At 37.8% G+C, this 26,185-nt stretch overlaps 3 protein-coding genes across 5 annotated transcripts; 2 read left to right on the forward strand and 1 right to left on the reverse strand.

Moving 5' to 3' along the window:
- The first annotated feature begins 1,265 nt into the window (after positions 1-1,265).
- On the forward strand, positions 1,266-6,130 carry LOC116262535 (MAR-binding filament-like protein 1-1). Of its 2 annotated transcripts, none has more exons than XM_031641990.2 (7): positions 1,266-1,613; positions 2,853-2,963; positions 3,186-3,233; positions 3,326-3,370; positions 3,456-3,538; positions 3,641-3,781; positions 3,875-6,130. In XM_031641990.2, exons 1-7 carry the CDS (start codon positions 1,358-1,360, stop codon positions 5,600-5,602), a joined length of 2,412 nt encoding a protein of 803 aa, XP_031497850.1. In that variant the 5' UTR covers positions 1,266-1,357; the 3' UTR covers positions 5,603-6,130. The 2 variants fall into 2 exon arrangements, with proteins under 2 accessions (XP_031497850.1, XP_031497858.1); XM_031641998.2 differs by having other exon boundaries at positions 1,266-1,598.
- Positions 6,131-8,920: 2,790 nt separating this feature from the next.
- LOC116254167 (uncharacterized) lies at positions 8,921-17,780 on the forward strand. Of its 2 annotated transcripts, XR_004172639.2 has the most exons (4): positions 8,921-9,968; positions 12,231-12,451; positions 15,017-15,220; positions 17,566-17,780. XR_004172639.2 is itself a non-coding variant. In XM_031629347.2 (3 exons), exons 1-3 carry the CDS (start codon positions 9,745-9,747, stop codon positions 15,022-15,024), a joined length of 453 nt encoding a protein of 150 aa, XP_031485207.1. In that variant the 5' UTR covers positions 8,921-9,744; the 3' UTR covers positions 15,025-15,464. The 2 variants fall into 2 exon arrangements, 1 of the variants encoding a protein (XP_031485207.1); XM_031629347.2 differs by lacking the exon at positions 17,566-17,780 and having other exon boundaries at positions 15,017-15,464.
- Positions 17,781-17,926: 146 nt separating this feature from the next.
- Positions 17,927-24,871, reverse strand: LOC116254155 (probable sulfate transporter 3.4). The gene is made up of 13 exons (XM_031629320.2): positions 24,424-24,871; positions 24,257-24,305; positions 23,268-23,475; positions 21,668-21,839; positions 21,028-21,093; positions 20,838-20,951; positions 20,634-20,750; positions 20,167-20,293; positions 19,723-20,009; positions 19,448-19,638; positions 19,107-19,192; positions 18,445-18,521; positions 17,927-18,373 (listed from the first exon to the last, which is right to left on the reverse strand). Exons 1-13 carry the CDS (start codon positions 24,784-24,786, stop codon positions 18,230-18,232), a joined length of 2,001 nt encoding a protein of 666 aa, XP_031485180.1. The 5' UTR covers positions 24,787-24,871; the 3' UTR covers positions 17,927-18,229.
- Between the last annotated feature and the right edge of the window lie 1,314 nt (positions 24,872-26,185).

Consider the following 26,185-nt stretch of genomic DNA (forward strand, 5'->3'; position numbering starts at 1 on the left):
AATTGGGGTTGCAAGCAGGTCAAATGCAGAACAGTTCAAGAACGGAGAAAAAAGTTGAGAGAAGTTAGTGTTGAAAAAATCATTAGTATATTTGTGGTAAATTATCACTTCCAAAATGAAGGCTTTTTTTTTTAAAAAAAATTTCCCTCTTTCTGTTAATTCATTTAGTATTAATTAAAGGACAATTATTCAAAAAGATTCTTGATTTCATTTTTTTCATATGATTGAATCAAAAGTGGATTTTGTCATCATCAACAAAGTAGGATTCCAATGAGTGCTTCCAAAACAAAGCATAACTTATGAAATGCAGTTCATTCTTTTATGACCAGAAGTTACATATACGAACTACTCATATGGGTATGAATGATTTTTGTAGCTGAATGATATAGAAGTGTCAAAAACTACATTTTAAATATTAAACTCTTTCATGTTTCTGATTAGAAGGTCCTAACTCAGCCTCCTAATGGGAGAGCCGAACCTTTTTATTTATTTATTTTTTCTTTTCTCTTTTGCCAATGGAAAAAAGGAGTTAAAAAGGACAAAAATTAAGATACTTTGTGGGTAGATGTGGTTATGAATTATTGGGCGGTGAACTTGGAAAAGGGTCAAAGGCCAAAACTGTCACTTTCGAAAATCCAGCTCCTCAGCAAAGCCTCATCGGCACAAAGTGGATAAAACACACGTGGTTGCAGAGTTGTCAACCTCTTATTGGCTCTGGACGTGAGAAAAAGGTGCCGGGTTGGACTCGTCTCAGATTTCTCGTGGCTTTGAGGAAGATAACATTCTTCGCCCTGAGGATGGTGAGTGGGGGATTTCGAGTCCGAGACAAACGAGACTAGACCGATAATCCAAGGAACCATCTTTAATAAACTATTTTATTATGTACAGCATTTATTGAATATTATGAACAGACTATGTTAGATATAACCAAGCATGAAACTTTGAACAAAGTATGAACGATATGAAACACAACTCATAAGAAAATGTTCTTATCATGTAAAAATAAGAAAAATTTCACGCTGGATGTTTTATATTGCATCATTGGCATTATATACATCTTAGAAAAATTCCTCAAAGTCGCCAATATTTTGATTATGCTTATGCTGAGTCCATGCAAACCTCATCGAGTCATCCGCAACTAGTTTGCAGCCCACGTTAAGAATCATTGGACCACATGGAGATGGCCCCCGTGTAAATACTGGCCTAAGGTTGGGTTTTTGAACGAACACATTAACTCAAGTGGGTTTTCACTTGGATCATATCCCCATCTCCCATTGTTCTTATTATGCGTTCCTGATTGCTTTTTGTTCTTGGTTCCTGCTTCCTTGTTTTCTACTTTGGATGCTTGGGGAGTGAGATGGGGTTCCTCACTGGAAGTTCCTTGCAACTCTCCCCGTTGTCCAACTTCTCCTTTGCTGCTCCCAGAACCCAATCAAGAAGACCAGCTGTGGTGAAGGATTCTGCGAAGCCCACAGGAAACAATCATCATGGTGACAAAGATAAAGTTGGGACAAGCGTTTCCCTGGATAGGAGGATTCTTCTACTTGTGGGTCTATCAGCTACCCCCTTTTTTCAGTCAAGAGTTGACGCCGTTGAAGGTCCCTATGTCAATGGTTACTGATTTTAGTGTTTTTTTTTTTTTTTGTGGTTCTCCCTGTTTTATGGACTCTTAAGGTTATTTTACGTGCGTAAAATTGTGGGGTTTTTGGGTGTTCGATGGTTTTCTTTTTAGCAGTTTATTGTTAAGAAAGGAATTTTTGAGAAAAGATGCAAGGGTAGTTTGTTCTTGAGTCGTCGGGATTCTGGGGCATTCTTTTTTCTTGAGAAATGTGGATATGGTCCTTTGTTTTCAATCGTCGGCTTCTTTTCTAGAGAAACATGGTTTTTCTTTCCCGTTTTTGAAAATTTTCTTGTGTTCTTTTAATAATTGGAAATTAGCTGTTGAATTTTTTTGTCTTTGTCTTGCTTTGGCATGTTGATATGTCGTATATTTTTGTGATTATTTTTGTTCCTTTGTTTTTCCCTTTAAGTGCCATGTACTTTTTTGCATTTCGCGGTGAGGCTAGTTCATGCTAAGTAAAAGATCATGACCTTGCTGAGTGTGATTGTTGGTTCTACTAGTCCATGAGATAGTTTGGTCTCCTATCATATGGCATTTGAAAGTTTACCATGTAGCCATTTGAGCGTATTGCTATTGTCAATTCGCTTGCGTCTTTTTTGTTCCGCACGTAAATGATAATCTCTTGTCGTTCTCAGAAGCTGGAAAATTAGAACAAGGATGTTTTCAGTAGAAATAATTGTTCATTATTTAGAAAATATATAGAACTAACAGTACTGGAAGGAATTTCAAACTGGAATCAGTTCACAGCATATTCAGTTTTAGTGTATACATTTTAAAGAAATTTCAAGATACAAATAACGATTACAAAACTTTATGTTAGAGTACTTCTTCTTAAAGCATTGGAAAATAATTTTTTTCTCTTAACCAAGCGTACTTGACATTTTCCAAGATATTAGTAAGGATGTTACTGTTTTAAGATCTTTTAGTTCATAGTTCATACTGTACTTGAATTATTTGGTAGCACATTAAGCGTGACATTTTCTTCGTGAAAATAATATATAGCGCTTTTCAATTTTCAAAGTTCAAAACTCTTTTTTTTTTTTTCAGGACAGCCATATTACCTATATAATTTTACCTGATGTATGCTGCAATAGTTCAACTCCTGGGTTATTGGACAACATTTAACTGGATATTGGACATGATTTAAGGTCATGATGTTAGCAGCAAAGAATATGTGATGAAGTTCTGAGGATTTTATGATTATCTGAAATTAGGATTTTGATTTTTTCAGTCGTGTATAATGCAAACGGAAGGACAGTAACCAGGATAGTTGGTCGTGGTTCACGAAGTGCAGAATCAAGAGCAGGGGGACGTCAAGTGCCTGAAGACCGTGGTGTGCTAGGTTAGGATCTCTCTCTCTCCCTCTCTCTCTCTCTCACACACACACACACAGAGTTTCACAGTGTTTAGTGCTAAGTGTTTTATCACAACTTTCTATTCCAAATGAATCCCTTTTAGTCCCATTGCTTTTATATTGTAATATATGGACATTGACATTGTTGATCGAATGCAATGTGTTTTTTGTCTACGTGATTCCTAACCGAAGGTATACTGTGGAATACAGAGAAAGAAGAAAATAGCCCACTCCTTGTGTCAACTCCGGAAAATCCAGGTGCAGATAGAATATTTTCAGTATTAAAGTCATGGTTTTACTGATGTGCACAAAGTTTATTGGCTGTCTGACATTTATGTTCTGAACTACAGACAGACAAGAAGATGTGCTTCAGATTTCCGTTCCTCAAAGCCCAGGTGAAGAGGGCACATATCAGATTCAGGTTTTATTGCAGCCTTCAATTTTTTTGTTTGCTAACTCTAGATGTCTCGTGGTTTCCAGAAACACAAGATAATAGAGTAGCTCAAGCTTCGATACCGAACCCAAATATAGAGAATAAATTTTCTGAAGCTGTTGTGGAAGAGGTATGGACTTCCCATGGATTGCTTTCCTGAAATAACGTAAAAAAATGCAAGTCATCATCAACTGTTCTCCTACTGGCTACTGATATCCTCTTTGCATGCCAGAGAGTGGATCAACAAGGAAAGCAAACAAGCACTTTCATTTCTGTCCTTAACGGACTGGGAATCGTTGGCTCTGGTGTCCTTGGAGCATTATACACACTAGCACAGAAGGATAAGATGGTCACAAAATCAACAATTGAAACTGTAATCTACTTTTTTAAATTCTATAAGTTGGTTAGTTTTAATACATCTTAGAATTGGATGTAATGTGAAATTTCTGTTCTTTTCCTAATGCAGTTGAAAACAGATCTGAATAAAAAAGAGGCAGCCACGAATTCATTGAAGGAGTCTCTTGAAAAGAAGGTGTTGGCTGAACAGGAAGAAAAATTCAAGCAATTGAAACAAGCTAAGGAAGAAGAACTGTTACTTTCAAAACAGTTGGCCTCAGCAGGTGAAACTGTATTAAGCTTACAGCAGGAACTGCAACGTGAGAAGAATTCTGTGGAAGAGCTGAAATTGCAGATGGAGAGCCTTCATATTAGCCTTGAACAAGCTCGGAAGGATAACATGGAGCTTGACTCAAAATTAAAGGGGAAACAGGACTTAATACATGGACTGAATCAAAAAATAAGTTTGTTAACTTTAGAAGTAAACGAGAAGTCAACCAATATTGACAACATCAAGCTGTCTCTTGCAGAAAAAGAGCAGGAATATGAACAGTTAATGTCAGTTCATGAGCAAGCTAAAAATGCACTTGAGGAAGCCAAGACTGAAATGCAAAGTTTGGGACAGGAACTCACAAAATCACAAGAAGAATTGGTTATGACTACATCAGAGTTGCATGATTTGAAGGATAGAACTGAAGTAGTTATTACTGAAAGAAACAAGTTGGGAGAAAAATTGTCTGTTCTAGAAGGGGAATATAATAGCTTGAAATCTTCTTCAGAGGAAAAGGCTGCTCGTGATTCTCAGCTCTTATCTGAGAAGGAGAAACAGCTACAAGAGATGAAAGAGACACTAGAGCGCCAGTTCTCTGAAGCAAGGGCAAGCGATGCTTTGCTCAAAGACTCAACACAACAAAGGGACAGTTTAAGAGCTGTGTTGCAGGAAAAAGAAGCATTATATAAGAATTTGCAGCTTGAATTTCAGGCCAGCCAAGAAAGCTTGAAATCTGTCATTCTCCAAAGAGAGACTTTATTGAAAGAACTTGAAAATTCTAAGCAAGCCCGCAAAGACCTTGCCTCTGAAGTTTCAAGGATTCAATCTGAATTTTCAGTAGTGCAAGGAGAACTTGAGAGAAAGTTGGGAGAGGAGCAGTCAACTTCAAAATCTCTATCTATTGAACTTAAATCTGCTAAAGAAGATGTGGAGAAGAGCAAAGAAGAACTCAAACGTCTATGTGATGAGCTGAAGTTCACCAGGGGGGCACGTGAGGACTTGGAGAAGGAATTGCTGGAAATATATAAAAAGGCAGAAGTTAGCGCTCAAGATTTGAAAGAAGAAAGGAAGTTGGTTGCCTCATTGAACCGAGATCTTGAGGTGCTTAAAAAGCAAATTTCTGAAGATAAGGAAGCAAGGAAAAACATGGAAAAGGATTTGGAAGGGGCTGCAAAGTCCCTTGATGAGATGAACCGGAATGCCTTGCTGCTCTCCAAGGAGCTAGAGATGTTCAGATCACAAGCTGAGAGTCTCGAAGCAGAAAAGGACCTGTTATATGAGACTCTACGTGAACAGAAGCTTTTGGCAAAGGAGGCTCAGGAGAATGCAGAAAACACCCACAATATTCTTGTAAGATTTGGGAAGGAGAAAGATCAGTTAGCGAAGAGAGCTAAGAGGCTGGAAGAAGAGCTTGCATCCATGAAGGGTGAGGTGTTGCGCTTAAGGCGGCAACTAAATTCATCAAGTTCTGAAGGTGAGGAAGATCTAGAGAATGCTGCGAACATGAAGAAGCAATCTAGGAGGAGAAAGGTGGGAGCCACTGTTGAAGTTCCTCAAACAGTTAACGAACGAGAGACAAGCATTTGATACAATCATATGGCTTACTTTGCATGTGTGTATCTTTTTTTACCTTGATCTCATGATTAGGCATCGCACCCTTTTTCTTCTTTCCTGGCCATATAAAGTAAGATGCCAGAGTTACAGAATAGAAATTATTTTGGATTGCGTGAATGCATTACCGACTTGATGGCAAATAGTCGAAGAACAGCTCCTGGTTATGTGCTCAAAATGATGCACAATTGGGCGCCGGCCATTTCATGAGCCATCTGTTTTATGGTAACAAATGCTGAAGGAGAGTTTGAAGGAAAAGCTCAAGCTTGAACCCTCTTTCGAGCAATCATAGAGAACCTGAATCCTCTTGGGAGCAGTAGTGAAACCAATCACCTCTTCAATATCGTAAAGTACAGCGACAGTTTGGGCTTGCGCAGGGAATGACACCCATGAGGACGAAATCTATGGGATGCCTGTGTTACAGTTCACATCACCAACCGGTTTGGTTCTAATAAATGCGAAGGTTTATCGGCCGCCACCGGTTGATATATAGCTTGTTGCCAATTCTGAGATTCTGTCTTCTTTATCTTTCTGTTCTTTCTTTTTTTTTTTCCCTTTCCAATGGGGAGCCTTTGTGTTTGCGATCAAGGGTTTTGTCTTGGGCTCCCATATTCTACGGCCTACGTAAATTGGTCACTGCCCCAAACCTAATCCTGCAAAAGCAACGAGCATACCTTGCCACAGTAGTTGATGCTAGATGATGGTGAAAAGGGCCCAAATTGTGGAACCTGTCAATGCAGAACTTGAGAATTTGTACAAAGATCACTTAAAGATTATACCAGAGATGCTTGTAAAACACCTTAAAGAGTAGGAATCCTAGGTGGTTTGGTGACTTATGAGCAGAATTGAATCGATCATGATTCAACCTCCTTGGGTTTCTGGTAAGCATGAACAGCAGATGTCAGAGGGCAAGTTTAGTTAGATCCAGCAACACACATAATTACCTGCAGAATAATTGGGTCCATTTTTTTAAATTTTGGTTTGGATTCAGATTTTATCAGGATTCCAATTAATAGCAAGACTGACGTGATTAAAGTAGTTCAATCTACAACCTGTTATGATCTCCTTCAAACTAAACGAGTTTTCAAGCGGTTATGTAATGCAAACCTGTACCTTGTATACGCAAAATGAGTGGAATAGCAATTAAAGAGAACTTTTTTCTCCTGATGTTGCTATTCCAACGTCTTGAGACCTGTTGACATAAGCAGCTTCGCCAATCTCATTATAGCCAATTCAGATATGTGAAAATTGAAACCCATCAACAGATCTTCTTTTATTTGGTGCTTGAACATGCTCCTTTTTCTCCCCCGCATGTAAAGTATATGCCTAGACTTTGGTTTTCTGCTAATGTCCTTATGCATGTGCAGCCTTCTTTAGGAGACAAGATCTAATTATTGGCAGGTAGTGGGTTCAAATTCTCTATCGTTTTCCTATTATAACATATTATATGATAGTGGAGGATATTTTGGAAAAAGAAGCCATGATTTCTTTCTTAAAACGCAGAAGATGAGATCCTTCAGAAGAATGATCTCTTATCACTTTGGCAGATTACATGTGGAATTCCACAGAAACAGAAAACACGTTCACTTTTTCTTTTACTTAGAGACTTAGATTGTCATCAACCATTAACAAGTACCCTTCAAATCGACTAAATATTGACCGATATCACATTAGAGAGAAACTGAGAGTACGTATATCAACAAGATCGCACATTGATCTGATTAAATCAATATTAAACCATAACCTTTTTAGAGTCATGGGAAACTTCTCAAATCAACCGCAGGCAGAAGCCTGCTTCAATCCATACAATGGCTAAATTAACAAGATGCTCCATTGTCGTGCAAATCTTAGTGGCATTTGAAGTCTCATGCATATCACCATTCAAGAATGTATTACGTTTGAACATCCATATGATGAGTCCAATTTCATATTAAGGCAACAAGTAAACACTGCAAGGACAGTAACTTCGCTACCAAATCAAAGTCTCATGATAATCTACTCTCTGGGGAGACAACTGAGCAAACAAATGTAACGTTCAATAGCATCATGAAACTTGAGTTTGATTTTATACATCAAACAACAGCCAATTGGTTTGACAGCAGGAGACACTGAAACTGTTGTTCCTGCTCTGTTCTTTTCCAGACATTGGATTTCTGCAGGCTTGAAGTCTGGCCAAGAAGCCTTTTTGATAGATGAAAAGTAGCGCTAGTTGATTAGTCAAGATTTACTATGGTGAAAACTTTCTTTCAGAGCTAAACGTAAGGGTAATTAATGCACAAGAATTTTATGATTAAGACGTTCCTCTTTTCCATCAAAATGCTTTGCCAATTAAAATGTGATAGAGGATAAAGGCTAGCTTGTCGTGAAATTGCTTATATAGTAATTAATGTCGTTTTTCTTTTGAAGAAAGAAACTCTAAACTCTAGGTGAGCCTCAACTGCCATTGCCTTCGTAACACCTAACTATGAACAACTCTGAAGGAGTAATTCTGAAACACAAAGGTATATTAAATAATAAAAAATGCATTCGGCGAAGTGAATATCGGCCATATGCCAGCTCTCATGCGTAAACTTCCTTAGATTTATGTATAGTGTTGAAATCAGGAAACTTTCACTTACACTCCTTTTTTTTTTCATTATATTTGGAGGCATGCCTCTCTTTTTTCTAAATAACTTTATACACCAGAGTTTCTCTTGGCTGAGGTATTAGCTAGCTAAGGGAATCGATATTTATTATCAACCCCTTTTTTTAATTAAAAAAAAAAGTTCCAATCGAAACCTCAACCACCAAGTTTAAAAATATTTTTCAATAATTAAAGTATCTTAGACTCTTTTACCGTCTTTCCTCTCGAATGGCAAAACTCTCCCAGAACTTGTAAGAGGAAGGTATTTCAATCTTCACTTTATGTTTGCAACCCCCTTAAAAAAATTAAGCATGTCAAATGAAGTAATTTTTTTTTTGCCTGCTACTATTTTTCACACTTTTTATATAAAAAAGTTAAAGAAGTGTATTGATAGAAATTTGAACGTTGATCTTATTCGCATTAAATTTTATTGATGGTATCCAAACTTAAATGTTCTATTTTGCTTTACTAACATTTATCTACTAAGTTGGGTCCTCCCTTTTAAGTTCCACACTTAAAATTAGTGAAATTTTGTTCTTCCGGTGGAATTTTATCTAAAATGAGGCCCACAGTTATGTGACATAAGTTGCATACTCTGGTAAATCGAATCTCCTGCGGCGTAGGATTATCCCGTCGTCAAATCTCCACCGTCCGATCCCCCGAACGGCACCTCCTCTTCATTTCCCGGCATATTCCCTCTCTGCTTTCACCCGCAACCTGAAATCCCCCTGCCCTCCCATGTTCGTGAAATCTGGGGTTTCCGTTCTGTCTCCGGGATCCCGTTTCGCTTTCTGATTCTTCTCTTGTCGACCAGCAGAATTCGCGTGCGAGTTATTGGGTCGATAGTCTGTTCGTCTTGCTGTGGTTTTGTGTCCACAATTCTCTTTTATTGTGAGTCATTTCGGGATCCCAATAACAGTGAGGATGGAGAGCTTTTATGGTTCTGGATTTGGAGTAATATTGTACGGCTCTAGGAATTGAATTGTTGTGGCTTCTTCGTCTTTGGTTTGGGCTGAGGATCGAGAGGCACTTGCGATTCTTTTCGGTGCACTTCTGGATCCACTTGGGCATTCGAGAGAGCTCGGACTTTGGTGGGACTTTTTAGGTTTTAGGTCATTTGGATGAGCTTCAAGGTATTCGTATTCCAATTGGGGATTCGATGGCGTGGATTCTGCTGATCGACGCGTGGAGGGGCTTTGCTATTCGGCATTCGAATGTGTCGATCTGTGAGTTTTGATCACTGAGGCACCGGAAGTTCCGTCTTTCTTTTCTTGTTTTTCGCCGAGGAATTGGCCTTTTTTCTCAATTGTGGGTGCGGGTGATTTCTGTTTTTCTATGATCTTGGTGTGCTTTTTTGGTGAATCGACGAGCTGAAGCTTGGGTCGCTTGGAGGTTTGATTTCGAGATTTAAGGTATTCAAGTTTGATTTCTAGAAGGAAGCCTGTCCGGATTACGTTTTCTGGTTTGTGGAGTTGCACTCTGCGCGCTTGGAGTCATGTTCTACGGGTCTGTTGTATGGGATCCTTTGCTAATTGTATCTCAGATTGTGTGCCTTCAATGCCTCTACTACCTCACCCTCGGGCTGTTCATGTGGATCCTAGTTGGAACCCGTGTTTCTCGGTTGACGCTCGTATATTTTTTCGACTACTCGACCCTCACCGCCTCGACAATCACGGGTTGGTGCACAATGTCGTCGTTTCTACTCACTGCGCTTGCTGGGTAAGATCTTGTCTCTGGAAACTGAAGTTCAAAGTTTGTTCTGTTTCTATGAAATTTTTTCCGAATGGAGGCTACCATTGTTTGCATCAAGGTGTAGGATTGCAATTGAGGAATGGTTTTTCACCTTTGTATTTAAAACTTGAGCATAATATATTTGTCTATGATAACAGGATTTGTAAGATACTCATCTTTAATCTTTTGCATGTCGTAATTCACATTTGCCGTTCGTTTAAATGTATGATGGACCCCATGCTAAGGACTGGATGGCAAGGGGAAGGGGTTCGGTAGCATATTCTCTTTCTAGGTGGTAAGCTCGCACACGATGATTTTTTTTTTCTGTCATCTAGGTAGTCAGTAGTGAAATGGCGACGTAAACGCCTACCCGAGGCACCTAAGCGCTTCAATTAGAAAAAGAAACAAGGTGAGGAGATTTCAAGTCCCAGCTTTTCTGCTTGGTTCCAATTTTTTTGCTTTTCTTCTGTGTCTTTCCCACACCTTCTGTCAAATTGGACTGACTAGCCCTGCCTAGGTGTTTGCCTAGACTTTTTTTGGGGTCTGCCATCTAGTCTCACCTACCGCTTTTAACTACATAGGATGGTCGTTAAGGGAAAAGCAAAGAAAAGTAATTATGGTTAAATGTCAAAATGATTTACATATATTTCTTCGTAAGGAACATAATATACAGGTTATATGATTATGTGAGGACTGACTCAACAAATTTAAGAATTGGTTGAACAACTTAGCACATAGTGGACGGTAGAAAAATATTGGTGCTGTCTTGTCAAACAAGAAGAGAAGAAGTTGGAGAGGAAGGTGGCAAGAGACAAAGGGACACAAAAAGATAAGGGAGTTTCAAACTTTTGAATCCTCAAGCATAGGTACGAATGTGGTAAAGTGTGCTTACATGCATTAGGTGAGGGCCTACCCCATTAGTTTCTCTAGCGACCAATAACCAATAAGCCTAGATGACCAAGATGGCAAGATAGACTAGAGAGTCTCGGGAACCTTGACAGAAGTCTAAGCAAGGTTTGACTACATAGGCTGCCAGTAGTTTGTTAAGGACCTTAAGGTGCAACCAATCTAGTTAATGCAGTTTTAGTCTAATAACACTCTGAAGTTTGGGCATAGTTGTGCGAAAGAGTACAAAGTTTTTTTTAATACTATAATGTGTTACACTGAAGGATATAAAAGAAACACAGAAAGGAATTTTTTTATAGGAGCGGAGGATCCCATGAAGCTATCTCTGTGTAGGTCATCTGAATATTGTAGTGAATTGAGACGCTTGTCGAGGTGACCTGATTCTTATCTCAAAGAAGTGCACTTGGGTTAGAATGAGTTCCTCAAGCTGAATTCTTTGCACATTGTTACTTCCCTTTAATAGCCAACTGCTTAACTGAATCTGGAAAGTGGAAAAGTTAGAGATCTATTTGACAACCTGACATCATATGCATGTTAGGTTCTTAGCAAATAGCAATAAAGAAATCCTCTACAACCTCATATGTGGCCTTATATTCATTACTGTCCAAATAGTGCTGGCTATGTTAGTGACCTAGATGCATAAAGTTGGTGGTTTAGGGATATTTTGCTGTAAAGATGGGTTAAACTTTAAAGCCAAAACCAGAAGTGGAAGGCCATTATGATGTATGTAAGCTGATGTAAGCTGAGCCTTATAGAAATTCCTGTTGGAGACACATAAAAAATTTATGGGGAAGGTTGTTGAGCTTGATCATCATACACAGTGCTGCGGGGTATTTTGTGCAAATATCCTGTCATGTATAATTGAAAAATGACTGGGAAGCTGAATTGGATACGCAGGTTCGTTATAGGGAGGCTTAGTTTGTTTATGCAAATAGTAAGTATTCAAGCTACTTGAATAAGAAAGAGTGCAAATATCATTTTAAAAGACAATGATTTGCATAAAAATGCCCTTATCTCATTTCATGACATTTTTGGACCATTGGCAATAAGTTGATCCATATTTTGGACCATAAGCAAGAAGTGGTAAATCATTTTTCGTTATGTTCAATGGACCTGAGTTTGATAATATTAGCATAATATTTCTTCTAATTTCTAAATGGTGATTAGGATCCAGTTGATTGTGTCTACTGCAAACAGCTTATACTCATAAATGTTGAGCTTCTGCAAATTGATAAACCAGGGTTTTGGTCATCAGTGAATGGCAATGGAAGCGTAGCATGTATACTATTCTATTATAGAAAATCAAAGAAAATAATTTCCATCATTTTGCTTGTCCTTGTGCAGAGCTGGTTACATGTTTCTTTTAATTGAGAGGGCAAAGAAATGCTTGGATTTTTCAGCAACCCTCTACATCATTCATCTTTTCATGTGCCTTGTATATGGAGGTTGGCCATCTTCATTCACATGGTGGATTGTGAACGGCACTGGTTTTGCAATAATGGCATTGCTTGGTGAATGGTTGTGTATAAGACGTGAATTACGGGAAATTCCTATTACTCGTTTGCGTAAGTCATACTCTTTTTTCTCTTCAAATACAGCATGCAATGTGAACTTCCTGAGTCAAATTTCTTCAATATTTGATGATTTAACACTGATTTGTTTTTTTAACCTCTTCATCATAAGTTTGCTGTTTTACAGGAACCAATACCATGATTGCTTTTTGTTGAAAGTTTTCTCACTTGTATGGTATTTGTCATATGTTAGAGAGTCAGTTGGAATAATATTTATTTCTGTGCATAGTTGTTTGTGATTAATCTAAGTACATATCCAACCTTCATTGTCCATATTGACAGACTATCTCGCATGGATGCAACTGCAGGGATAAAACCTTTCTATGAAGCTCATAATATAGGTTTTCTATAAAAGAATGTCAACTGAAAGTAACATGGTGTTTGTGACACTTGACTCTTTGCACCCTCACAGACTTGAGAGCAAGGGACCCTTTTTGCCCTTAGACATTGATAATCCTTAACCAATTCCTACCAAGTTGCTCCTTGCTCCTTCTGATCCTTTATGTTACCTCTCATACAACCTACGAAGTACATCAGCTTCCTTCCAGCCTGTGCTACAAAACTATTGATATGACCAATTGTGAGACTGAGGCTTGATATGAATTTTTTTTGGAAATTTTTAATTGAAAAGCAGTTTTATTTTAAGATGCATGAATGCATTATCTTTTTTAATATAATGAAAAAAATTACTCTAATATATATGCCTGTTGCTTTGCTCTTTGGTCTTCTAATGGATCAAATTTATACCATAAGGACATTCCTCCTATTCACTGCATCAAAGCAACAAGACAAGTGCTGTGATCTGAAAAAGGGAGTTGGGGAGCCCAAACGTACCCTCATGATAGATCATTTTACCTTCTTTTGTTTTTTTAATTAAAGTGGGAAAAAAAGAAAGAGTGGAGGTGGGTGTGGAAAGAAAGAGAGAGAGAGACTTTCTTCTTTTGGAGATGTAGGGGACAAGATTTTACATCTATATAGATATATATTTATATATAGGAAAATATGTTGTCCACTTGAATCTAGTACACTTTAGTTAAATAACTCTATAGTAAATGCATTGAGAAAATTAACCTCAGGGACATAATTTCCTTGTTTGGAATGATAAGATTAAAAAAAATCATAGTCTTTTGATGCTTGAATGAATTTTCTAAGAATTTGAAAAGTCAACAATTTGAGCTCTCTCAACGTATAAAATCCTATCCGTGCATTGGAAAACCATAAATATTTGTTTCATTCCATGGTTTTGAAATCTGGAGATCATCTGTATTGTTAGTTTTTTTAGAAAAAATTACTCATGGTGAAGTATTTAAGTATCGCATTCAAGTGTTCTCTCTCTCTCTCTCTCCCCCCTCCCTCTCTCCCTCTCTGACACATGCATGCATGCACGCACAAGACTATGTGCACTGATTATACATCAATCCAATTAACTTGATTGATGGTTCATAAAGTGTCATGTATGTTATTTTTTCAAAAAAGTGGACGATAACTAGTACTTTGATTTTGAACAATAATACACACACACACACACATATATATATATATATATATATATATCAGCCATAGAAAACGTGTTTTTTCAAAAAAAAAAAAACGCAAAAAAATGCGATAAATTAACTGGCTGTTTAAAACTTTAAAAAAATGCATTTTTTTTTTTTAAAACGTTAAAAACGAAAGATTTTTTTCAGTTTTTTTAATGTCAATCAGTTTTTTTTTTTTCATTTTCTATTTTTATCTTTTCATGTTTGTGTTATTAGTTTCTCACTTATTTTATCCCCCCCCCATTTTTAGTTTTTTAAAAAAATTAAAAATTTACCATATTTTTCCTTTTTTTTTTCAACCTCGCCATATTATACCTGAGAAAAACATCGCCGTTTGAAACTTCGAGACGTTATTTGTGACTATGGTATATATATGTATATATAGATATGTACTGGGACTGGACTTTCCAGTTCTCTCTCTCCCTCTTTTTTTCTTCTCTCCTTCTCCCATTGCACAAACAATTTATTGGTGAAGGTCAAACATGGCCTTTTCCAAGTATATCAAGATTAGGAACTTATTTTGACTTAGCTTTGTCCACAGATTTGTGGGCATATTTGGGTTACATTTTGGCTCTTAAATCTTAATTGTCTGAGTTGCTGAATTACATGAATGCCTTTATAGTCGTTCATCCATGAGCAAGTCTACTAAATTCTAACTTATCTGTCAGCCTGTAATTCTAAATTTTGGTCCCCTAACTATTGTAAAGTAAGGGAACATAGTAATTACTTAAGATATTGGTATAAAAATGTACTAGAGAAGTTTGTGTGAGATCCAACAAAGAAATTCCCTGATTCTAGAAAGTCATGCATGTCTGATGCTTCACCTATTTTCTTCACGGGTTTGGGTAGTCAATTCCATCTATTCATGGCATATCAACTAAAATTTTCTATTATTTCATATCATAGCAAAAGATTTTATGACAATAAAGCTTAACAAATGGTAGGTTTATTTTTGTGAAACATTTGTTCTCCTATAAAGTCAAAAAAACAGATGTATAAATTTATGGGGTCCTCCTTGCAGGTGTTTGATAGGCAACAGTTTTTCACGGGGATGTTGATCATCTGGTGACACTGTGACAGCTGCTATTTTAAATTCTTTATGTATCTTGGAGAACCATGCTGTAGCTTTGCTTGCCAGCTTAGATTCTGCTTCCACTGGTTTAAGGGAAGAGTGCAGCTACAAAGCAAAGTAAGAACTGGAGGTTATCCAGCATTTTTGTGACAGGTATTTGGCCTTATTAATTTGCAGATGGACATAGATTTTACCATCCAATTGTGCTCATTCAAGCTCTCCTCCCCTTTGTTGTGTCCAGTTTCAAAGGTTTCCTCAATGATCTGACATGAACAGATGATATGAATAGAAATTCCATTCTTTGATGTTCCTTTTTTATTTTTAATTTTATTGGAGGCAAGGATTTTTCATATGAAAGAAAGGAAAAAAAGAAAAGGAATCTGGACAGTTACCAAAAAGAGTAAGAAACTGAATGGTAGAAACTTCTGGAAAAAAAATAGACTTGTGTGATGGGCCATTAGATGTCATGAAGTGAACCTTGGCACCAGATGTATCCTTTAAATGTACACTGGATGTATCCTTTAAATGTCAAAGGGTTTTGCTAGATAGAGTTTAAAATTAAATTTAGTAAAAATCCTTTTTTATTGCCAAAACTTGGTGTAGCTTGTGTAGGTTACATGCTTGGAAGGCCAAAAGTTGCAACACCTTTTCTGTGTTGTGGTAAGGTATCTCACATTTCTGACAAGTCAGTCTTATTAGAAAAGGTTGATACGTTTAGTCATTTGTTCGATACAAGAACTCGGAATGTGTGTGATGTGCATCTTGACATGGAGAGAAGTCAGAATCGTAGTCCATCTGCTGTAGTCTAAGGTCAATCTACTGATCTTGTGGCATTTATCCTGTTTATCATGGTCTTGCCTAATATTATCTTCTATGAGTAATAATTTCACGTATGTGGTTTGGCATTCATCTTCTAGTTGTTAGTCAGTTGTGTTTTGTTTGTCAACGATTGATGATGCTAAAATTATGTGTTCAGTTTTTAATATTTGAATCCAGGTTTGTTCTATCCTGTTATGTAATCTTATGAAGGTGTAATTTTGTGTTTTATTTTTTATTTTGCTGACTTTTTCGTGAATGAAGAGTTAACAAATGGTAATTGTCTGAGAGAATCATTCTGCAAATTTCACTTATAAATTTTCACTATGCAAAGAACATGACCAGCTTCAAAATTTCAAACTCTTTTCTGATTCTGCTCTAAGTTATGCAAGAGCACAAACCCGTGTGTGTGTGTATCGTCCTGGAGTCTGAAAGTAGGCCTAGTTTCTTCTTACCCAAGGACCGGTTGAGAAGTGTTGTGGTGAACTAAATGTGGATGAGTATCACAATTTGGGGTTTGGGTTGATGCATTTTCTCCATATTGATTGGACTTATATCCAAAGGTGTTGGCAGACAATGAACATCTGAAAATATTGTGATGGAGGTCATGATGCTTCATCATTTCAATCAAAACATGATATCTTTAGCATGGTTTATTTTCTGAGAATTGGACCTTGATTATTTTACATAATGTGAAAAACATGTTTTTTCTTAATCATGAGTTTTGATGAGCTATGTACTCTTTGACTTCAAACGTTTTTTGAAATGCATGCTTGTCTTTCACATGTATATGGTCCACAATCAATATGATGCCTACTCTACAAAAATTCGTGATCAAAACATGGAAATCATTGGTGTTTTTTTGCTGGGCATTTTTATGCCTTCGTTAGTTATAAGTTATAACTTGAATGGCACAAAGATCCCAGGGGCCAACTAGATATCTATTATCTAAATACATGGCAGTATCTTTCAAGTGAAGTGGAGTTTCGTGCTTCTAAAATAATTTCAAGAAGTTGTAGCATGTATAGAATAGCTATACGTAATTTCTGTTTCTTAAGTAACTGATCAATTCCAAGTCGTTGATTCCTTTCTGCTTCACAGTCAGATTATTCTCTTTATGCTACTTTTTTCTGTGGTAGATGGTGCATTGAGCATATTTGAGTGGTGGAATAGGTTGTATATTGTTGGAAGAAGTGACTGGTATGGATATGATAGAGACATCGTCTGGCAGATGGATCCATTGATTCTGATTGTGGACGATTTCATGTAAACAATAATAAAAGTGAAATAGCAAATAAAAGTGGTCACTGTCAAGCTGGATTCATGGTACCCAATTTCAGGCACATAAATGATTTGCTTAGATCATACTGTTGGTTAGTTCCACTGTAACACTTGTTCCTACAGAATAATGCATGGTTGGGATCTAGGGCTAATGGGTTCTGGAAACGCAGTTGACGTAGTAGGTTGTTTATTTATCTTTTTACTTAGAAATTCACAAAATTAGTCCTGTAACATCGACTGGGTCAGATGTTTGACAGAAATGTCAATTGGATACAATCCATGGGATTCCTTATGGCAAATTGTAGGCATATATGTAAATAGAGCTTGGAGTTTTGTATTGGTGTAATCAGGGGATATACTCAATCTAAGCTGATGTCCTGAATTGAAAATTTGTCACACAGCCAGAACTCGATGGACGCATGGTTGCTGTTGGGTCTAATTTCTCAATGCAGTTGAAAGGTGGAAGTACATATAGAATATGGCTTATTTGTACTCAAAACTTACCTTCTATCTCCAACCTGTTTTAAAACTGCAGTTACCCAAGCCTGAACCTATTTAACTCTACTTGAACCTGGGTCTATTGAAAACTCATCTTGATTTGGACACTAATACCGTATGAGTATAGTTTTCTAGATATATGTAGTTGTTAGTTTTGAAGATTATCATTGTAGCATGCGTTAGACTGGTGAATTTGATGAAATTTTCATTTTATAAATGTACATGGTTATGTTTGTAATGGTTATTGTTAAACCACAAGCCGACTTGAACAAAATTTATTGTATCTGATTTACAGTTGATTATTGATCCATGGTTGCTACTACTTATGGTTTCTCCCATTGGGCCTGAAGCCTTCACACGCAAATATGTCCTTTCAAAAGTGCAGATCCCACATATTTGACTCTGCATAGGCAAAAACTCTAGGAAGAGCACAAAAAGTGGCTTGTACATGAATCCGATTGCAAAATTCTTGTTACCTAGAATAAGCAGAGCTGGAGTTCTCAGTGAAACCTAACACTCGGCTTTCCATGCTAAATCTAGGCTTTATGGCTGGTAATACTTGATTAATCATGGCTGTAGCTGTACTTTCAGCGCAATGGACAAAATTGCCTCATCTACAGTTAGGTACAGGCAGTCTGACCCAATTGCTGCCAATGAATCTGAATCCTGCAGTTTCTCCATCACTTCTCCAATGGGATTCACTAGCAGTAGCTGTAGCACATAAAATAATTCTTGTCAATGTTTGCCCATGTATAGAGTAAACAAGTTTTTTAACTACTTACAGTTATTGATTGGTTCTCTAGTGTCCTTTTCAGTTCTGTTAGCATGCCAAGGCCGCTAGTGTCAATAGCTGTTACGGCTGCAATATAACAAGAAATTCCATTTAATACAAGATTTCCAAAAAAAACTGTACCTTTTGAGCCCATAATAACTAAAACGCCCATTTAGACCTAACCTTGTATCCGTAGTTAGTGAATAAGTGATTATGAACAGTACTTTTAATGGGTGATCTGGATTTACTCTAAAATGTACGTCTAAGTTTAATTACTTTTGGATGGGAGGAGGGGAGAGGGAGAGCAAGCCCTATCAGATGATTAACCTTATTGAATTCACCACTTTCAAAGCTTGTTGGTTTCTATCTTTGCTGACTGAAACGATATTGCGTAACAGCAGGATGGTTGTACTGATTCGGTGGTGTTCACAATTGGTCAAATTTGGGACTGGACGACCTGGATTGTGCATTTACTGCAGTGCAACGCTGAATTAAGATTGCTTCTGCGCACACAATCCTCAAATGGGATATTAGGGAGGCGTTGCTACAGAATGGAATTACAAAATTCAATGTTGGCAATTGATACGCCCTAGGAGAAATCGATTTCAATTTCGAAAGCAACATGATTCTATACAGGCTTCTAACTCAACGGTAGCTTTACGTTGAACATACCTGTCATCTCCAGGATCAAGTACTTGAGAATGTTCTCCCTCCTTGCTTTAATTCGCTCTTGTTCTTCGCGCACCCACCTCAAAACCCTGCAAATTCATCCATAAACACATTAGCACGGCAGAGCAAAGACAAGCTTATTTGATGAATGACCAAAGAGTTAAAAACTTAAGTCACGACGGAACACCAGTTTGATTCGCGGTTTGGTTACTTTTTTCAGTGGTTACTATTAATCGGACAGCTAGAGTCATCTGACAGGCATCTACCAACTTGAGCGGATCATGTAATGATCCAGGGTTTTTTCATTTTAACTTATACAGAACTTTAAAATTTTTTATGCTCACCTCTCGTGCAAGTAATTGGCATTAGCAAAATAAATCGGTGATTCGATTCCGACGATGAGGCATGACGGAATTCTCTTAGCTTCAGGGTATTGCATGAAGTTACGGTAGATCTTTGTGCCTGGCACGTTCCCTAGAGTGGCTGTGTTGGGTCTCGTTACATGCAACAGGATCTTGAACACTGATATTCCGACCTGCAAATTCATGCATGAGCAACAGGAGGACGTGACAGAAATAGTCGATTGAACTTTTTAGATGCCAAGTTGATCATCACTTACTGCTAGGCTGAGACCGCCCTGAACTGAGAAGAAGAGCACACCAAGAAATGCAGTCATGCAAGCCAAGAAATCAAGCTTGTCGACCTTCCATAGGCGGCCCATTGTCCTGAAGTCGATCAGTCCAATCACTGCTGTGATTATGATTCCTGCCAAGATCAAGTTTGGTGTGTAGTAAAAGAGTGGCATGAGGAACAGCAGAGTGACCAAGACTGTTGATGCCATAACTATATTTGAAACTGCTGTTTTAGATCCGGAATTGTAGTTCACAGCTGAACGAGAAAAGGATCCTGTAAATTAGAAACGCAGCATGGAGTTCAGACCTTTAAACACATAATTTCTTTGGATTATGATATTTTGTGCAGCGAGATTATAAAATATTTACTGGAAATTCCAAACGAGTGGAGATATCAAAATGCCAACATCAAGAATCAGCTCGAGTATCACCTGTAGTAACGTAGCATGAACAGCAAGAACCAGCCATGTTCATCAGCCCTATAGCCATCATCTCTTTGTTTCCATCAATGTGATATTTCTTCAAGGAAGCAAAAGTTCTTCCAACAGCAATTCCTTCCTGCAGTATCAGTGAACGCGCACATGACCAACAGCATACATAATAAAAGGAATAATCTTTGGTTTATAATTTAGGTGCTGAATTTGATGCTGTTGTATAATGCTGAACATAGTTATTTTTCCCTCCAAGTACGTGGACTGTTCTAGTAGAGAAATTTGGCATCCTTCGGCACTGTTAAAAATTGCTATCTGAAAGATGGCAATAGATTTTTGGGTTGCAAAAATATTGCTTGGAAGCTGTTTCAGACTCTGGTTGTGTCTACTATTAATAAATAAAAAAGAATCTTATTATTAGCTGCTTCGTTGGCAGCAACAAAGATGAGATGCTTTATTATGCTTACAGTGAGAGACAGTATGCCGGTAACAATGCCTGTTTTTATTGCAAGACCAAGTAGCGGACCCCGGAAGTAAAGCAAATTCGCTGAAGGTGGATTTAACCCCTCATCCAAATGTCCAATCTGTTCACCGGGAGAGCAAGGATTAAATACTAACATTAGCAGCAACAAAAGCAATAATAACTAGCAAGACAGAGTAACTATACTTACTATCTGTATTCCATGATTCTGAGCTTTGAAAATGAAAACCAACAAGGTTGATGAGACCACAGAGGCTAAAGGGGCTGCTGCTGACACCCAGAACAGCTTTGGCTTTCTCAAGCTCTGAGAGAGAAAGAGAGAGAGATAAGATGATGCCAATAGGTCACTTAGAGGACCAGGGTCCAAGAAGTACACTTACAATATGCCTTGCAGTTAGCAAGAGGAGCAGAAAGCAGGCACCCATAAGGATAGTTTGCCACTCCCACTGCATTGAATTAAAAACAAAAGGAAAAAAAGGAACACTTAAACGTTAAAAGTGAGTTGCACAGTTCCACCAACAAAAAACTCTCTAAGACAGCTAATAAAGAACATGCATTGCATTAGAATATATTCTTCCCCTAAAATTTGAAGGAAACAACCTGAAACGCTCCCTTTAGTATTTTTGGAAAGCGTAATCAGCCCCCTATAAAATTTATGATTCTGTCCCTAAGCTCCATATGTTCATGAAGGAAAAAAGAAAAAAGTAATGTTGGAAGAAAAAGAGCACAGTCTAAAACATGGGACATAAAATGCAACCGATCGAACCCATTAATGGTAAAAATTGAACGGCTCTTAGACCATCAAAATTTTGATAGTATAAAGATCAATTATTTTTACAAAAATGATTTGAACTAATGCATGTTTTATATCAAATTAGTGTTTAGAAACACATTAAAATGTTCACATTTGGTTTAAAACATTTTTTAACATGAATTTAAGAGCACACACACACACACACACACACATATATATATATATATATATATATATAATATATTGTTAGGATTAGACTATCTTACCTCATCTCTCCGCTTGACGACGGATTGGACGACCGGGACAATGTTCATCTGCGGGGCGAAATGAACAATTCCAAGCAGACCCTTGAGCTGTTGAAGGGAAACGATGATGGCTGCCCCTGCCATGAACCCCACTAGTGTTGGCCTCGACAAGAAATCCACTATGAACCCCAGCCTGCACCCATTACACCAAAAACCTCTTTCAATTCTCTCTCTAAGTTTCTTTTTTTTTTCCTTCAAAATTAAATGTTTCGATGAGGAAAACGAAGCCAAGACTCCCAACCCAGGCTGTTTCTACTTGTTTCCACGGGAATCAAAATAGAGACTGGCCTTCTACTCAGTCACTGATCCATAGAATTCACATTAATTCTACACGGTTACTTTAATAACTGAGTGAAAAGTGCAAAACATTAATGTAATGCAGAACAAATGCAAGTCCAAATTTTTGAAATCTGGATTTAGATCCGTATGAACAAATCTATTTCTGAGTTTCCATTGTTTAGAGAGATCCTCAAACTTTACTTTTCCAAAATTGTCGGCACTTTCAGCATGATAAAAAAAAGAAGAAAAACCGGTGGAAATTTTGAGCTCTTAATAATCCTAATGCACAGATTCACAATCAAACTCGATTTACTACGCATCCGGGAGGCCCAACACAGGAGTAGCACAACTTGACCTTTTTTAGATTATTTAATGTGCATAACATCCTTAATTTTTACATTTTCAGAGAAGAAATAAGAGCTCTTAAGACGTATTTGTTATATATTGCATAACTCTTTGCTGCAATTCTCCCCAGGCCATAGGGGCGGCACTTGAAATTACTTTTTGAAAATAATAGATTAAAAAGGTCAACTTCGGTAAACACCTTTTTGATCGGAAAACTGTGATCCGCTCATATATATATATATACATACATATATATATATATATATATATATATATATATATATAAAATTAGAAACCCTTTGGAAAAGAAAGACAGCAAGTGAGACCCAACACTAACATGCACAAGAACACCATGGAAAAGTTCTGACAGTAGAACAGACAGCAAGGCAAGATTGAGATTTGATTTAGAATCGTCAACTTTGACACTGTATATACATTCTACTCTTGCTACTTACTCTATACTTTTTGAAATATATAATATATATGGACCCACCTCGGCTGAGTGCAGTAGGTCCACAATGGCACCTCGAAGGCACAAGGCAGGCTCCTGCAAGTGGGGATTTGATCCCTCACTTTTTTACGTTGAGAGCGACACGGAGCACTTTGTTTGAATTTAATTTCATCGGGAACGAATCTATTTTATTTAAGTTATCGAACCTATATATATATATATATATATATATATATATATATATATATATCAAATGCTGCATGTGTGCTTGCCATAAGGCATAATATGCACATATGTGAAGCACATCTGTCTTCGCATGGTAACTTGCCCTACGCTGGTCTTGGAATAAAGTAGTCCTCTGATGTCATGCATGATAATGATAGCCAGATCATGCATCATGAACATGATCATGGGAAAAGTACAGAAAATAGAAGCTGCCACTGTTAGTCCAAGAAGGAGGAGGAGGAGAATATGGAGTATCATGACCTGAGAAAGCCCAAGGATGCCTGGAAGATGCCGGCAAAGAAGGTGGCGGTGAAGGCCAACTGGAGGAAGAGCAGCGGCTGGTGGGTTGGGGAAACCGCCTCCCTGAGCATGGACCCCATCACCAGTGACGCGATCGACACCGGCCCCACTGCCAGATCCCTGGAGCTTCCCAGCACTGCGTAAATCAATGGTGGCACGAAGCTCGAATCTGCACGCACCCATAAAAACAACCGTGCCTCATTACTCCAAAGCTGCAATTCCTCTTTCCACACATACACGCAGAGGCAGGCACACACACAGATTATCTTGGTATAACAGGAACCCGATTTTCATTTCAGCTTGTGGATGTACAAATTATGCTACATCCACTATGCAATATTTACTATGTGAACACGCCTATTTGACGAACATATTAGAAGGAAAGGATGAGCTTGCATGAACTTGATGTGGTTAATGGTTGGGACTTGGTACTAAGATGTTCCTGTCAATTGTCATGACCTTCACGGATGGAGGTCATGTGCTCTGGCCGAGTATGGGCATGTAGTATGATGCTCCTCTCAGTGTGTACCTGTCTACTACTCGGCAAGGTAATAACCTGATTCTATGATTTCGATCCAAGATTTTAATCTTGCTGCTGCCAAATGCTACCTGAGTGAAGAATATGGGAACTCATCCCCTTCAGCCCCATGCTTCTTGCTTAAAAAACAAGACTTTAAGGTTTTCGCCTTAGGATCTTCCAAACTTTGATTTGGGTGTTCAAGAGGAAGAGTGAATCCTGAGATTTTCCTTTTCCTTTTTATTTTAAGAAATAGCAGAGGAATCTGTGAGTTTGGAAGTTTAAATGTATTGGTTCTGTTCTTTTTTTTTTCCTTTTTGGCTTTTGTGAAGGCAACAAAAAAAAAAAAAAAGAATTTGTAGGGGTTGCAAGGAGCAGTGTGTATATGCATGCATGCATGCATGCATGCACAGAAGATCTGTGATCTACTTACAGAGTCCAATTATAGGAGGCAAATTTGCAAGCTTCGCATAGCTGATCCCCTGCATAATAAAAGGAACAAAGTGATAAATAAACTCAAACGGGCACTGAAAACAACTCTAGAATGGGAAAAGAAAGAACGAATGATCGCAGTGAAGTGGGTCGGTTTCAGTATTTGACCTGAGGAATTGCCAAGCTAGCAATAGTGAGGCCTGAGACGATATCAGACTTGAAAAGGGAGAGGCTGTAGGTGGGTGCCCATTGAAGGATTGGGAAGAAGTACTGGAGAGCCAGAACCGCCTTCCTCAGCCTGCTCTGGTTCTTGAACTGATGGAAGGGATCATCGGGGAAGAATGTCTCCGAGAAGCCATGCCTCAGCCTCTGGAAGGCCGTCTGGGAAAGGGGGAGGCACACTTTGTGGGGATCTGTGGAGGGCGAGGAGGCAGGCATCGGTACAGGAAAGGTTGCTGCTGCTGCTGCTACTGCTTCGTCAAACACAGGAATGGAGGTGAAATCCTCCACTCTATTGGAGTTACCCACCATTCTCTCTCTCTCCCCCCTTCTCTTTCTGCCTGAATATTCGAGGCAGAGGCTGAGAAATAGAGAGGGTGAGTGAGAGATGAGAGGCAGGGGTGGAGAAGAAGAGGGTGGCGACGAAGAATTTATAGAGAAGGGGTTAACAAGGCAGGGACCGGTCAAGCCAAGAGCGTTGCGGTGGTTGATTTTAGTGGGAGGGGCGTGGTGGCTATAGTTTGAGAACATTTTTTCCCCCTAATATTTGTATGCTGAGTCGCTTATTTACTTTCTTACATCACAATAATAACAATAATAATAATAATAACAACAACAACATATTATAAAATGAACCAATTAATAGTTGAATATAATATTCATGTCTTAAGTGAATATAATGTGCCATCTTTCCTTTGTTTAGAGATGCTTCCATGCCTGGCACAAAGAGGTACGTCTCCATGTCAATTGTCATGCATTTCCATGTACTTAACAAATAAGCTTTCATTATAAACAATTAAGGCCTTCATATAACTGACTGTCGACCCCTTAAAATCCATAGACTTCTGGGCATGGAAGTATTTCCCTTTATTGAATTTATTTAATTCTAACATGATTAAATGATGTAATTAGTAGCAAGGTGGTGTTTACGAGATTTGTTCTCCGATTCTAATTAAGAGGAGTATTTTATTTTCCTGCATAATTGAGAGCCAAAACATCAGCCTTTTCCTCTCAACTTCTTGAAATATTTAGCCTGCTTTCGTGCTTCGAGGTAATGTTCTTGCCATGCTTCACTCTCTTTCAACCATAAAAAAAAAACTCAAAATGACATATAAAAACTCCAAACGAACATTGACTGCTTCCTAGTCCTGGACCTAACCTTCTTGTAATCAGATTTGAAGTTTGTTGACTTATGATCAGATTTCAAACAAAGTAATAAGCAATGGAAGAATAAGTTAATGGTAACAATCATAAATTATGAGTAGAGGATATATTCTTTGTTATACCTAATAATAGAGAGATAGAATGGCTACATAACACTTGGTAGGTCCCACCAGCCATTCGAGAGAAAGCAAGGCCCCACCCACAGCAAGGACGCAACGTGGGGTCCACATGGATTTCGTTCGAAGCCTCCCAAGCGGACGGTGTGGAAGCAAAGAAGTGAGGCTTCTCCTCACCATTAATTCCCATGATTATCGACAAAACTTTCCCCCCACTACTTTGTTACCAACAAAGATCCAAATTAAATAACCTTACATAACCATGTCTCTTATATATATATATATATATATATATATATATATATATATATATATATATATATATATATATATATATATATATGAAAAGTTGGTAAAATAAGATCACTTTGATAAGAAATAAAAACCCTTATTGAAATTAATTATTAAAATATTTTCATTGAAATCTAACC

Source organism: Nymphaea colorata, chromosome 1, assembly GCF_008831285.2.
Source record: "Nymphaea colorata isolate Beijing-Zhang1983 chromosome 1, ASM883128v2, whole genome shotgun sequence".
Taxonomy (NCBI): Eukaryota; Viridiplantae; Streptophyta; class Magnoliopsida; order Nymphaeales; family Nymphaeaceae; genus Nymphaea; species Nymphaea colorata.

Coding starts and splice junctions, on each gene's coding strand:
- LOC116262535 (XM_031641990.2), top strand. CDS start 1,358: ATGGGGTTCCTCACTGGAAGTTCCTTGCAACTCTCCCCGTTGTCCAAC. Junction 3,234..3,325: donor GTCAACTCCGGAAAATCCAG/GTGCAGATAGAA, acceptor TCTGAACTACAG/ACAGACAAGAAGATGTGCTT. Junction 3,371..3,455: donor TTCCGTTCCTCAAAGCCCAG/GTGAAGAGGGCA, acceptor CGTGGTTTCCAG/AAACACAAGATAATAGAGTA.
- LOC116254167 (XM_031629347.2), top strand. CDS start 9,745: ATGTTCTACGGGTCTGTTGTATGGGATCCTTTGCTAATTGTATCTCAG. Junction 9,969..12,230: donor CTACTCACTGCGCTTGCTGG/GTAAGATCTTGT, acceptor GTCCTTGTGCAG/AGCTGGTTACATGTTTCTTT.
- LOC116254155 (XM_031629320.2), bottom strand. CDS start 24,786: ATGGTGGGTAACTCCAATAGAGTGGAGGATTTCACCTCCATTCCTGTG. Junction 19,639..19,722: donor AGGGCGGTCTCAGCCTAGCA/GTAAGTGATGAT, acceptor ATGAATTTGCAG/GTCGGAATATCAGTGTTCAA. Junction 19,193..19,447: donor GCCAATTACTTGCACGAGAG/GTGAGCATAAAA, acceptor ATGAATTTGCAG/GGTTTTGAGGTGGGTGCGCG.